This window comes from Micromesistius poutassou, assembly GCF_964030765.1.
Source record: "Micromesistius poutassou genome assembly, chromosome: 3".
NCBI classification, from domain to species: domain Eukaryota; kingdom Metazoa; phylum Chordata; class Actinopteri; order Gadiformes; family Gadidae; genus Micromesistius; species Micromesistius poutassou.
In genome coordinates this window covers 9,344,924-9,359,478 of record NC_140273.1, presented here as the reverse complement: position 1 = coordinate 9,359,478, position 14,555 = coordinate 9,344,924, and the positions used below count along the sequence as shown (strand labels likewise).

General features: G+C 43.9%; 2 protein-coding genes across 2 annotated transcripts in view; both read right to left on the bottom strand.

Annotated features, from left to right (window-relative positions):
• Positions 1–8,627, bottom strand: part of myh10 (myosin, heavy chain 10, non-muscle) — a 51,077-nt gene extending 42,450 nt beyond the window's left edge. The window contains exons 1-3 of the mRNA XM_084465273.1: positions 8,502–8,627; positions 6,813–7,194; positions 2,719–2,875 (exon numbers count right to left, since the gene is read on the bottom strand). Of these exons, the coding sequence (XP_084321399.1) occupies positions 2,719–2,875; positions 6,813–7,157 (502 nt within the window). The 5' untranslated portion in view covers positions 7,158–7,194; positions 8,502–8,627. The remainder of the gene's footprint in view (positions 1–2,718; positions 2,876–6,812; positions 7,195–8,501) is intronic.
• A 3,042-nt stretch (positions 8,628–11,669) lies between these two features.
• Positions 11,670–14,300, bottom strand: LOC311340563 (TOG array regulator of axonemal microtubules protein 1-like; the record flags this gene model as incomplete). Its single annotated transcript, XM_084465426.1, has 5 exons — positions 11,670–11,896; positions 12,115–12,201; positions 12,299–12,518; positions 13,780–13,906; positions 14,143–14,300. The coding sequence occupies 5 exons, from the start codon at positions 14,298–14,300 to the stop codon at positions 11,670–11,672; spliced, it is 819 nt and encodes a 272-aa protein (XP_084321552.1).
• Positions 14,301–14,555: the final 255 nt, after the last annotated feature.

Sequence of the window (14,555 nt, the reverse complement as noted above, 5' to 3'; positions counted from 1 at the left end):
ACCCAGACTCAGATAGAGAACGCAATATCTATCCAATCTTGTCCATTGTGCAAACAAATAGTACGAAACTGCAGAAAAAGTGGTTCAAGCCAACGAAAGCATCCCAAGAGAAACAAAAACAGGCAGCATTTGAGCAGTTCTCCTTTCGTTTTCCTCATTAAGCCCCAGGAATGTGATGTGACATTATGTTGTAACCAGCAGTAAATCTGACAAAAAAAATTACAAGTATTATAGTATATGGTTTTCTCCACACACGACAAGCAATGCATATTGAAAAGTAGGTAGTAAAGTACTGCAGTGTAACGAGTTAATAAGCAATGGCCAATGCTAAAAACACAGATCCTCACACTGTGATGGTCTCCACCGAGCAGAGGTCCTTAACCTTAATTTCCAGTACAGGGACTGAAATAAAAGCTGACTGGCCATAAGCTTTGACGCTGATGAACGAGATACATGGGACACAGACGCAGAGAACGCTGTGCTGCGGGCAGCAGAACGCCCGCAGCACAGCGCCTCTATTGATTGAACTGAAGCCGCTACACTCCCCATGGAAGATGTGCGAGGCCCGCAAGGGGCCCTCATCTGTTTTAGTGACGCTGGTCAGTTTTTTTCCCTGTGCGCACAGCTAAGCTAGCCAGGCTAGCGCCGCCTACTGGTTCCGGCAAATTTAATTTGCCTCAACCATATAGTCAGGGAACTAGCAATGCGTTTCGGTTTGCTCCGTCCGCCAGAGCGGACGGACCAATCAGCGAGCAGATGTGGCGATGACGGGCGATGACGTCGAACTGAAGCGCCCAAACTGAAATACCGGTGTAGTTCCCAAGCTGCGGTAAACAGTTGACGAGATGGATGCCGGCTTCCGGCGCATAGCATACGTCACCGCCAAGCAGCAGCGATTAGTCGAAGCAAACGGAAGCAACCGCCTCCCGGAAGCAAACGAATCTCTACGGCTCGTGTTCAGACGCTATATGAAATGTAATGAAGTAAGCGGCTGATGCATCAGGCTACAGCTAAGCGGCCATCAAATAGGAAACTGGGTGAAAAAAGAAGAACAACGTGGTGTGAAAATTATTCAAATAAACAGCTCATTGTACCAGAGGCAATGGAATGCAGCAGAGCAAACTCCATGGTGTTTTAAAATTGCACTTAAGAATAGATCAATCAAATCATGGTGTATCCATGATCCTGTACTAGTTTGATATTTTAACGACAAGGTGATAACTGGTTTAATGAATTAATGATTCATTAATTCAGTTCCAGTTAATAAAGCCTACACTTCCAAACCCTGCGCAACCGACTTGAAATCCCTGCAAAAAAAACAGGGCTAACACGCTAAGTGTAAATCACTGACACTGCCACTTGCTGGCCTTCCAGACATGCTCCAAGCAGAGGAAAGCCAGTGTTCGTCTACACAGCTGGATACTCACTGAAGTGAACCAGGTTAGTTGGAGGATACCCTACTGCTCACCAGCTGCTGAGCAGCAGCTGGTGAACACTAATCTGCAACCTACAGATCTCCTTTAACCTCCTTCTCCACTGCCATAATGGCAGTTGTAGTGCATCACAAAGCAGAGGAAACAGACAGAAAGAGTGAGCTGTCCCCCATGCGCCCTCGGAGGTGTATGCAGAACGCTCCATACAACTACTCAATCCAAACATCACAATGCACAAATACAGTGATTGGTGGAAATATAACTTGGGCATTTGTTGAATGTGCAAAACAATGCTTTGAAAAAAAAAGGATCTACCTATCCTTCAACACCAAGTGAACCGGGCCCGAGTGGACTGTCCAGTTGGTTCCACCCCCTTTCGCCTTGCCTCAGCGAGAACACAAAGAGCTTATTGTCCAGAACAATGCAGGTCAGCCTCTCTGTCCTTACTGGCCTCATCCCAGTACGTCACAACGCTCAGGGCTCTTGAAAGCATCCCAACAACAACACCAGAATCTCTCAACGCAGCCCTCAACCAGTGTGGGCCAACTTGGCTGCAATTGATTAATACACAATAAGATGTAGCAATGTGCACTCAATCATTTCATAGTGTGTTTACAATTAAACACAAAAGGCTCCTTTGTTTCGACATTAAACAGGATTTATAAAAGACAGAAAGATATAAAGAAAGGCTGATATATTGAATATATAAAAGATAAATACTGCACTTGCGATTAGTTACTTTGGATGCAAGCACTACTAGGCAAGGGATATTAAACTTTGGCTGCCGTTATAAGTTTTATATACAATGCTATTAACACATCTCAAGCAAAAGAAGGAAAAGGGACAAGAAAAGACAAAAACTATTTCCTGAAGTATAGATCATTTTAATTATTATAGTTAATAAATATTTATCGTCACAAAGTCATTTGTTTGTAGAAATCTTAAAAAGAAAAAAGATCTATTGGGCGAGAATCAAGCATGGAGCGAACAAATCAATTTTGAATGTTCCCTCTGAACCCAACTAAAACCGATGCTTGTTATTACTACACTATTGATGACCATCCGAGTCAGCATGTTGGAGCTGATGTAGTTGGGTCATAAAACAAGGACGCGAGTGCCCATGAGACTCTAACTCAATGAAATTGATTAAAGTTGTGATGCATCACTTGTCTGAAGTCCTTCTACCACAGGAGTGATGGATGAGGCAGCAAAGATTCCCTTACCATGTCAACAAACTAATGATTTTTTTTTGTTTTTGTTTTTTTCCGCTAAAACACAACCTTACCTTGCAGCATGCATCTGTATGCAGACTCGGAGATGGCGTAGATGTGGGGGGGCATCTCGTGCCTCTTCTTGCCCCTGTACATCTCGATGATGTTCTCTGAATAGATGGGCAGGTTCTTGTAGGGGTTGATGACCACACAGAAGAGACCAGAGTATGTCTGTGGAGTGAGACAAGAGCAAACTCATTGCAACTCTTACGAGAAAAGGTCATACATGAGGATGTATAGGTAGATATATTATGAATACATTGGAACAAGGAAAACATTAACCCAAATAATGCAACTGGGTTACATTAGAAAGAAAGTGATAACACTTTTATAGGTTAATAAGCACAGTGATAATAACCGATAAAATCTTTAGTTTTCGCATAAAACTGGTTTCTGTGGAATGTCTCTCGTGTTTCTCGTTGGTTTCAGGGTTAAAGTGGAGTTGGCAGCACAATACAGCATTCAAAACTAAAATATGGAAATAATCATAAGCTTGGCTCTGATGTAAGACTCTACATCCCGTTATGTTGTCACCATATGGCCAGTTTGTTGTGTAGTCTCCACTGTGTTTCCACTGCGATGGAAACAGTGCATAAAGCGCATCCACACAGAAAGCACCAGTATAAAACAGAACACAATAAAGAGAGGACATATGTATGTCAGTTACATTAACAGCCAAAACATTTCTCAGATTGGGTAAACCGCAACCTGAGCTTGAGGTCAAGAAGCGTGTACTCAATTCCAGTTTGAGTATTTCTTGCATTCTTATTTTTGAATATGAAAATATAGTTAACACACATTTATCTTATTAAAAAAATGATCTGACAGCCATCCCCTGGATGAGCAAATGGTTTTCTTAGGAAAATGTCTGTTAACTGCAAAAAATGGTAATTGAGTCTTCATTTGTGCGTGTAACTATTTAAGGGGGTGGAGCTGTGGATGCCTAACCCCTAACTGATGTTTAAAACCTGGCAGAGTAAAGCGCTCCTGCAAGGAAATAGTCAAAATTAACTACGTTCAAAATTTTACATTTTCCAACTGAATCCTCCAGTTATAACAACTTAATATTAGGGGGAATGTGATCAATTATCTATTATTCTTGCTACAATTTAGAAATTGTCTAGGATTTTTGTGAACAATTCAACCATTCATCACCATTTCATAAAAGTGGCAACAACAACAATGGCATCAATTTCAGTCAATCAGAAGTGATGGGGAAGTACCTAAAATGTGAGTATAATGCTTGTTACCAAGGCAACAATCCTTTTATATTCCATAGTAAAAAATTTTTTTTATGAAATACGCTGAACCACATATTCACAGCAGACTTATACCATTCCATAAATAGTATCTTTGTCTGTGTGAATATCAAATCTACACGCAGGTCAACCTTTTATCAAAGCCTCTTAAAGCCGCTTGCAAGGGAATTGCCTCCCCGACTAGCGCAAGACCTCTGAAGGGGGGAACTGGCTCAAATGGATAAAAGTGTAATTATTCTAAGAAAGGACTTCCACTGGCCAGGCAGCTCAGCATTGTGGTGGAGGCCTGGGCATGGGCGTGGCCCCGAGCGTGCCACTCTCCCCAGCCTACACACCACAGGGCCTGCTGGACTTGAGGAGGAGCATTGGCCTCAGACTGGAGGGCTGACCCGGGAGGCAGCTGATGTGGGTCACTATGAGAAATATTTTCTCCTTATAGACTCTATAAACTTTGTGTCCATCTTTCCTTTTTCCGTGGGATGGCAGACTTGATATATTGATTGATTGAAATTCTTTATTGACACATGTACAAAGGTAAGCATGCAAATGTCCATCAGGTCAAAAGGATAACACAAAAAAACCCATGGGCTTATTTCAATTGTGGTCCCAATTCTTCACTTCTCTGGACCAGTTTCTGAACCTACCGAGTACTGACACAATCCTTTTCCAAGAGTATGAAATATGAATAATGTACTGATAGAAAATATAGTGATGACAATATTGAACCAAGACAGAGAGAAGAAATCCCAGAAACAAAGTTAAATCTTGTACTCATGCAAACGAGTCGACTTGGCTGACTAATATCATGTTATTAGTTATTGGTAATGCTTTGTTACAATACATTAATTCAGCAAAGTAAACTCAAATTAAATTTAGGTTTCATTGGATCAAGTAGTATCCATATCAGTTTGAGTAGGAGGTATGTTACACCAGTTTTCTAAATAGGCTACTTCTTTTACCCACTGTTAAAGCGATAGCATGCTTACCACCGCCTAGAAGATAAAGTCCATCAAGTTCACCAGCTGTCCGACTGACACTGACTGACTACAGGCATGTAACCCTACCCCTTAAACTCAGTTTGCTCCATGAAACACAGAGGGAGAGCTGGGACTCTGAAGTATGGACATGACAGTACATTACACAGCCTAAGCTGGATGTTTAATCAAACAGAGACAAAACACAGACAAGTTCAAGACTCTCTCATAGTAGTGTGGGAATATATGTAGGAGGGATAAGGGATGAGGAACTAAATCAAGATTGTGGGAGTACAAAGTAAAGTTGCGCTTTGTTTCCTCTTTCAATTTCAACCGGACGCTACATCTCAGAGATAGTTGACAGAGCTTTGAAGGACAGGGAGTAGAGGAGCCGGTGGTGGAGGATGGAGAGCGGTTGGGGAACAAAAATGCTATTACAGGGGTTTATAACAAAGAAAATAAAGAAAACTTAATTCATATAAAGCACCATTGGCATTCTAGCCTCTCAACACACTTAACAATTAATAATCATTCTCCCATTACTTATTTATACAACTTAATCACAGCGTTAGGCATCTAAAGTGAATATCTGCTCAAGGGCATCTTATGTCACTGGTTTTTCAACAGTGGTTCATAAAATTGTAAGATGTTGAAGCAGACAGCTGTTGCTTATCAGTGCAGACAAAGGCCTTAGTGAGGGCCGTTTGACCGTAGAGTGACTCGGCAAAAGCCTCCTTGTGCTGATATACAAAGCACAGGACTCTAAATTTCAAGTGAATTTTCTTCTTAAGTAATGTTTCTTGCTTTAAAAGAAAAAGGGTTAAAAAATGTCTTTGTCTGGATTTGTAGGATTTGGAAAAGAACATCCCAAAGTTATCACTTATAACTACAAAATCTTGCAGTATATCAGTCCACTTTGTTAAGGCTTATGTGTTCTTATTCTGGTTAAACTATGACGATGTAGTTTAAGTAGGATGGAGATCAGATATTGACTTTTAGGTCAAATTGACAAAAAAACAACGAAATGTTACTGTGTCTGCCAATGACCAACTCTGTTAAATGTTTGATAGACAACTCTATTAAAAAGGATCAAAGTGCTATCCCACGGGACTTCATGTCTCAAGAATCGCATAGAAAGAAACATTTGAGATTGTCTAAAACATGTCACTGAACTATAAATATCTGCCATTAAAAGATTAGATGTCCAATGTATGGCTAGCATCCAGACCTTGACATAGAAAAATCAATGTCCTAATTAGTGATCCTGGAACTCAGCATTTCTGCCAGAGAGACCTGCTTTGGAATGATTAACCTTTGTAAAGGAGTATAAGATGTAAATAGTTTGTTGATGTCGGTCTAGCAAATAAACAGACAACCATGCCTACCCTGACACAGTTTGAGCTAACGAAATCCAAACATTTAAAAAGTTCACTCAAAAGTATCCCCTTTCCTTTTTATATACAGAAGAAATCTACCTTGAGTAATTATCTGACATTGCTGCTGCGGTCTCTAAGCAAGAACCCCTCAACCACTTGCCTCCAGGCCCAGTCTCAGGTGGCCCACAAGCCCCCTATCAAGGTTATTTCAGGAATGCACATAGCTAAGTGGGTCACATTGAGAGGGTCTGGTTATCTAGGACATAATGGCAGAATCATATAGAGATATTTTGAGAGGAATATCCTTATCTGAGGAATTAATGTTCGCGATTGACCAGAAGTGTGTGAGCACCAGTGACGCAGTGTTACAGCCAGCTTGACAGAGTTCTTGCTCAACAACACATTAGCAAAGAGAAGATGAAAATCAACCCAGTCAATCCCCAAGCTGATACATTACCTCCTCTGCCAGAGTATGAAAACAACAGAAACATAAACTCACGTAGATGAGTCCAGAGTAGTAGCGGTCCTTCAGGTTGTGGAGCACCGAGGCTTCGTTGAGGCATGTGAGCTCTGCCATGTCCTCCACCTTGCTGAACTTGGGCGGGTTCATCTTCTGGATGTCGTCCTTGTTCACCACCGCCTTCTTCCCGTTCTCCGCCAGCTCCACCACCACCTCATCCCCGCGCTCTTCTCGGATACCGGCGGCCTCAAACCCATGGCGCTCTGAGGGGATCCACACCAGCTTCTTGGCGGTCCAGTCGGCCTGTGTGGCCGGGTTGTAGACCACGGCGCGGTCCACAAATAGGTACCGCTCCGGGTCTTCCTGTCCACTGCGTTGTGACATCACTGCTGCCGGCCGGGAGCACAACTCAGTTGGCTTCCTGTTGAGAAATGTGTGTGTGAGTGAGTGTGAGCATGGTACAGGATTGGGTTTGTTTGACTTATTCTTGTATATAATACAGTGACTAATCTTCCCCTAAAACCCTATAGTCAGACATTGTGATCAACACTTGTAGGTCACAGCATGACATCAGGGGTAGTAGCAGCTTAGTAGTTGTTTGCCAGTAGTAAGAGCCTAGTAGACGGAGTAGAAAATATTTTGAGACAAAAATGATAAGGTGGGATCTAGCTAGGACCATCCTTAGCATCTCGCCTACTAATACAGCAATGCCATGTATTTCATAACATCAATACCAAGGTCACATTTCGAATACTGTTAATCACTAGAAACTGATGAACTCAATAATCAGATTTTTTTCTACTGGATTTGATAATTGTGATGTTTTTCCAATCAGTGTGTGCAGTAATGGGACTTATCTCCTCTGTGACTTGTCTCCTCTATAATTATGTCCTTTGCTTACAAATACGCGGTAATGGTTAGCCCCGAAACTGGGTCAGGTCACGGGATGGGGGGATCAGGCTTGCTGCTACTAGTACTAAGCGCTGCCTTGTCGCTGCATCCCAAGTCCAATAATAACCTTGGTGTCAAATATTGATACTGCGCAATTTTCTCCCGACTGTGCTGAAAGTATGCACAGTATCCCATGGAGCGGCTATTTTGACAAAGTGGACAGAGCTGTTTACAATACTGCAAATAGCTACTGTATGATTAGTCGACTGATAACCAGGGCCAGGCCAAACAACTGCAATGGCTATGTTAGCTAGCCTACTTTAGCTCAAAAGTTGCGTGCATCGCCCCCTTGATATCCCGAAAGCTCATCTTAACGGATAACAGAGCTACGAGGGGTTGAATGCACGCAATTACTAACCACACGTCACAGGGAATTCATGCTGGTGCTTGATCCTGGTGTGACTGTACCGGACATAATAAATACAATGCAGCTCGTAATTGTGAGTTTGGAGATGAATAAGTGGGCAGCCTCCTCTCCCACAACGATCATGGGTGTGGGTGGCTGACATTATGTCAGAGAGGATGCATATGCAAGCAAACAACGAGTTTCACATTTTCAAACGCATCGATATTAAAAACACAAAGCGACCACTTACGTAGTAATTACAATATATGTGGTGGCGACGTCCCTCGCATTAGCTGTGAGAAGCGGGCTAACGTTAGCCAAGCCTGTGGTCCATCATTGAGAAGTCACGGCACAATAAACCGTTAGCTCGCAGACCGCTCCATCCAGTTCAAACTACGAATTTCAGACTCGTGAATGCGTAAACTACTTACCTGGTGCAGTTAGGAAAGGAAACACGAATAATGATGTATCGGTGTCCACTACAAATATCTCCAATGTCTTCCAAAATAGTATATTATTTAGCCCGCTCTATCATGAGTGGTACTCCACCATCCGACACCCTCAGTCTCAACCAAACTCAGATCATGCAGGGAGGGATGCGGCGAGGTGCTTTCGTTGAGGCACGCCCACATCCTAGGGCAGCAAGATCATTGGCTTTCACCTAACGATAGTTACATGGGATTGGTCATGATATGCTCCATCCAAATATTTATCCGCTTGCTCCTCAAGGCGTTGACATCCACCTGCAACTGTGTGGCGCTTCTGGCTCAAAGTAGACAGTTATATTCTTTAATTTCTTAATAATGGAAGTATTATTTTATTTGAATTCACAAAACGCATCGGAGAGTCTTTCCCTTACTGCTTTCACAGTAGCGCTTCTCCTAATTCTATTGAAAATAATTGCAAATATATGAGTAGGCCTAATAATTAATTGAAATCAGAGTCTGTCATAGTAGTAATGTTCTCTTAGCTTAGAAACAGCCTAGATAGATAACACAATACACGGGAATATAATTACCAGCAAATATTTACAGTTGTCTTTGTTCTGCTGTGGTTTCATATAAAGGGTGGAACATGTGGTCATATAAGGCCTCAAAGGACTAAATAAGAATGGTGGAGTGGCAATCAAATACAATGTTAAAATACTGCCCTCTACTGTAAAACATCAACATTGCCCATACGATGCATGGTTGAACTCCTGCATCGTTTATTTCAAGAATCATGCTGTGTCGGGTGTGTATTATTGTTTCCCGTGTTTCTTCGTTCGACTCTGTTTGCCACAAAATAGTTATTATTCTACATATGTTCATGTCTGTTGTCTCGTGTCTTGGCATGAGTTGGTTTCCTTTCATTATCAGTTTTATAATAAAATCACAAGATATCCCTAAAAACCGCTAAAAAGTTAGAGAATCTCAAGATACGATTTAGAAAATAGACAAAATAGTATAGGCCTACATTTATGCAAAAATATGACAACACGTACTAAATTACACATCTCTCTAACAAATTATCTCCCATTAATAAAATATCAGTAATGGCTTTCTATTAACGTAACCAGCTTTCTGTCTACTATTTAACTCGATGATCAACACCAACATGCGTGTGTGTGTGGAAATGTAGTACCAATCAGAACATTGCACATATCACATCATTGTCACATCTATAGATCTATAGATCAGTTATCGGCACCTCCTCATATCTCCCCATTTTAAAGATTATAATAATGTATAATACAAAGCTAACCTTACTTGGCAATATAATAGCACAGTGAAATTACTTTTTACATTATTTTTTATTCACAATTAAGGGAAAAATAAAAAATAAACAAGGCCTTTGACGCTCTCTGAATAGTTCATGGTCAACTAATAAGTTAAGCCTTCTCACTGGTTTAACAGAGCGACCAGAACGGGTCATTGCTCCAGTTGTAGCTGGCCTTGGTCCGTCCTGGGCTCAGGTGTGAAACTAATCTGCTCCTCTGGTGAGTTCTGCTGGTTGAGAAGGAGTTTCAAGCTTCCTTATTTTGAGCTCTCTTGAAGATAATATTAATAATATTGGTTCTCATGCATTTCAAGAAAACCATTAAATAATCATTAAGCATTAAGCTTATTTTTACATTGGTTTTCCGTTAATAAGGTGACTATACTAGATCTGTTCATGTCTATTATCTTGTGTGTTGGCATGAGTTGGTTTCTCGGAATTGTCAGATTTATAATAAAATCCCAAATAATAACCTAAAAATGTTTAGCCACTTAATTCAGACGATTTTGAGACACTTGGAAAATCTCAAGATAAGCTGGATGACCTCTATTAACATATGTTCATTTGTCTGTGTTGTTTCATGTTCTCAATCAAAGCAAAACTAAGAACTGTCGTGTTTTTAGGCTTTATTGTTTAAATGCATTAAAAAATAAAGTGTTAAACACTAGTGTCACATGTGTCTCAGGGAATCCAGTGTTTTATTTGAGGATCGTGCCAATCCAGAATGTGAAGACAGGTATCCTTTCCTGGAGTAGAGCAGTCGAGCATCCTCCTGAGGCCTGGCTATTATATGAGTTCAGAACCCCTTATCAATCTAAACCTTACAGCAATGCCAAAATGAAAAATCACCCGACTTACATACATAGATATTGCTATATCATAACTTTTACTACCCGATTGATTTTACTTACAAAAGTACATAAAAATACATTCTTCCCACAATTCCCCCCTTGCTCATCCCTTATGGGATGAGCATTAATAACACCGTCAGAGTAGGTAACTGCCCCAGAGCAGATATAAGACTCCACAGATGCCTTTATTTGCCCTGGATCAGCCCCCTACTCCAACCATTCACTTACACATCAATCTCATTGTTACCTGACTCCATAACAAATCTCATCAACTTCTCCAATTCCTCTAGGTTAGCCTGTCGCTAAACCCCTTGGACTTCTGTGCACTCTACCTGTCCAGTCTATCTGTGTCGGTAGCTGCGGTGGTTAATCTCCCGTCCTCATCCCTCTGATGGATTTCAGCCAATTGAGCCCTTACTTTCCCTAACCAGCATGATGCAGGGCTGCCCCGTTCAGTCCGTGGCCTGGAGGACGTCTCGCTGAGATATTAAGGGTCCAGAGTCGAGGAGCTTGTGAGAAGTAAGACACTTTCCTTATTTTCTATTTTCTTTTCTTTATACTTTAACAGTATAAAAAAGTGCAGGCTCTGCAGAACATTTCTTTATTTCAAGTAAAAGTCGTCATTCCCGTCATTACGTCTGTAACAGGGTTCAAGGAGTGGGCGGAGACAGGTTTGGCGTTTTCTTAGCCGGTTCGCTTTATAAAGCGAACAACAAATGAAACATAAGATGAAGACAAATAAACAATCCGGTCCGCGACTACGGTGGCCAGGCTCTCTGCCGTTTGGCCCGTCGCTCTGTCCGCACTGAGCCTCTCTCGCTCTCGGCCTTCCCTACTGAAAGGCAGAGCAGACACATAAATACACACTTCCTGATTGGGTCTGATTGCGGACACCTGTCGGCAATCAGACCCAATCGCCCCAGCAGACCTGGTGCTCCATACTCCCCCTACAGGCCAGACGCCGCCCCCCTCCACAACGTCATTTTTTATTCAGGACATGGTTGTCAGCAACTTGTTGAGGTCCCTGCCGACGTTCCGGGGCTGGGAGGCAGCACTTTCGCGCAGGCCGGGCCCCATCTGATCACGTAGGGCTCGGCACAGGCATGTGGACGCCCGGCGCATGCTGCCGCTGGACGGGCCCAGCAGGCACCACAGCAGGGGCAGCGCCTTCTGCGCCACCAGCTGGGGGCAGCAGGGGTACAACTCCGTCACCAGCTCTGGGGGGGGCAGGGGGGGGAGGAGACGGAGGGAAAGGGGGAGGAGAGGTGACAGAGGAAGAGAAGGAGGAGGAAACCAAGGAAGAGACAGAGGAGATGTAGGCGGCAAAGCGGAGTGTAACAGATGCCTCTTCATTGGCCACACAATGGTATATGTATGTTTGGTGCTGTGCATTGCAAAATAAAAAAGAAAAGGAACATTTTAGCCATTAACAAACCTGCAACCTTCTCGATCAGATCTACCTTTGCTTGGCCGCTAAGAAGCCGTGCCTTGAAGCAGAACGGCTGCATGAGGAGGCTGCTGTCTGGAGAGGGGAAGGGAAGAACACATGAGTAACAACATGGACAACGCCGTGGTCAGACTGGACCATGTTCCGGACAGCTCCCCACCGGGACCCTCACCGAGGTTCAGCACCAGCTCGCAGAGGGCCCCTGTGGCGGCCGAGTACATGGTGCGGTTCTTGGAATTCAGGTGGTTGTCCACGATGGCGGGCACCAGGTGGTTGAGCACCCCGGACATGTCGTCCTTCAGCAGGCGCACCATCTTCTGCAGGGCCTCCAGGGCGTACAGGTTCACCTTATGGTTGGACTCCTGCAGGCGGTCTCTAAAGACGTCAAACACCTGGGGGAGCGGGGAGAAACGGGGAACAGATTACCAAAGAGGGGACAGTAGATAGTCTCACCAGGAAAGGGCATAAGGGCGAGTGTGAAGTAGTGGGCGTTCACGAGCGGTGGGGGTGTTTTACGGACCGGGAACTTAGTTTGTTTAGATCCCGCTAGTTGGATACATTGCATTCTTTCGTAGTGGTGACTTCTCTACTGCAAGGGAAGCTCGGCTTCACCTAAAATGCGCACATGGCTAATTTGCATACGCGCACAGGACTGTCGGAATGGGAGCACGTCGGACTGGCAGCATGTAACCATAACAACGGCTAACGTGTAACGGTAACGGTGGTCCCGTTAAAATAATGTCAATGAATCAGCTCAAGCCTAACATTATCTACAATCGTTGTTCTGGAACCAAAGATAATACCGTTGGCATCTACAACTTGTAGGCCTATTCTGTGCTGTGTCCTGATTGGCTGAAGAGAAATAGCCACATCGTTGGGTTCTAAAACTGGACCTGGCGATTTGTCATGTTCAATCTTCGGCGACTCCTTGCAACGGCATCATCACCGTAGCATCAGCCGCCTTGCGACGACTTGCGACGACCAGTTCACACTGCTGCAACTTTTCCACTGCGACGTTCCAAAACAGTCTCGTTGCAAGTCGTTGCGTTGCGAATCTTTGGTCTGAACTGGGCTTTAGAGAGAGCATGGCCACTTCCAACATATATAGGCATGTCCCTCACAGGCTCAAACGCATAACCTGTTATGTGAAAATCACTATTTTCCGCCATTGGTAGTAGAAGACGTTCGCGTGTCTGCAGCTTCTGCCTACAGAACTTCTAATGACCCTGCTCCTACCATGCCAGTGACGTCACCGAAAATGGCGGCGTTCTAATACTAATAAACACATTTTTTGTGTGTCATTTTTTATAATGGTCATAACTAACAAGTTATCAATGTTGATTATTTCAGTTCAGTTCATCTTTAAAGTTTGCTTGAAGTTGAGAAAACAAATAAATGCATAAGAGACATTCTTAACAAATCACGTGTGTTCTGGAACACGACCCAGAGAGAGGAGCTGACCTAATAGCATAAGTAATAGCAACAACGTTCACAAGACCCGTCACCAAGCGGTAGGGTGGGGCGAGAGGGTGGGGACTGGGGCATCTCACCCAGACCCTGACAACAACAACAACAACAACAACAACAACAACAACGTTCACAAGACACGTCACCAAGCGGTACAGTGGGGCGAGAGGGCGGGGCCTTCCGTACCTTGGTCTTGAGACCGCTGACCGTCTTGCGGGCGGTGGAAAGGTCCTTTGTGGTGATGTGCTTCTCCAGGAGGCAGTCAAAGTCCCGGTGGGAGGACAGGAACAGCAACATCCGGCGGCCAAAGGACCTGAAGGGGGAGGAGTGAGAGCGGCATGTCCTTTGTCCTCTCCTTCTATAGTGTCTCTGATGTCACCGAGCCGTTCGACAGACGCCAAAGCCTTCACCGAACACAGGAAGTCACAGAGGGCTCTACGTGCCTGGGTTCCTGGGAGGAGTCCAGGGCCAGCTTGACCACGGCCGGGATTCTGTCCGTCACGTCCTTCCCTCCGGACAGCAGGCGGGCTGTGTGTACAGCACCCTGACCTCAAACCCCCGACCAGCAAGGCGTTGATGCAGCGCTCCAGCGTGCAGTGCCGCACCATGTGGCCCAGCGTCGCGTCCACTTCCTGCCGCATGAAGGCGCTGCTCTCGGCCGCCTTGTGCAGCCGCACGCTGGCCGTGGCCTCCACCTCCTGGTCCATGGCCTATGGCGAGTGAACAGTGCCAGGATTACCAGGAGAAGGATAACATTGTGTGAACGTGTGGAGATACGTACGCCGCCGCCGTGGGGAGAGGATACGCACGCCGTCGCCATAATATATATATATATATATATATATATATATATATGACAGTCAATTACCTTAACCACAACATTGTCTGGACCATGACCAAAAATAAATAAATAAATAAATAAATATATATATATTTACTTATTTATTTTTGGTCATGGTCCA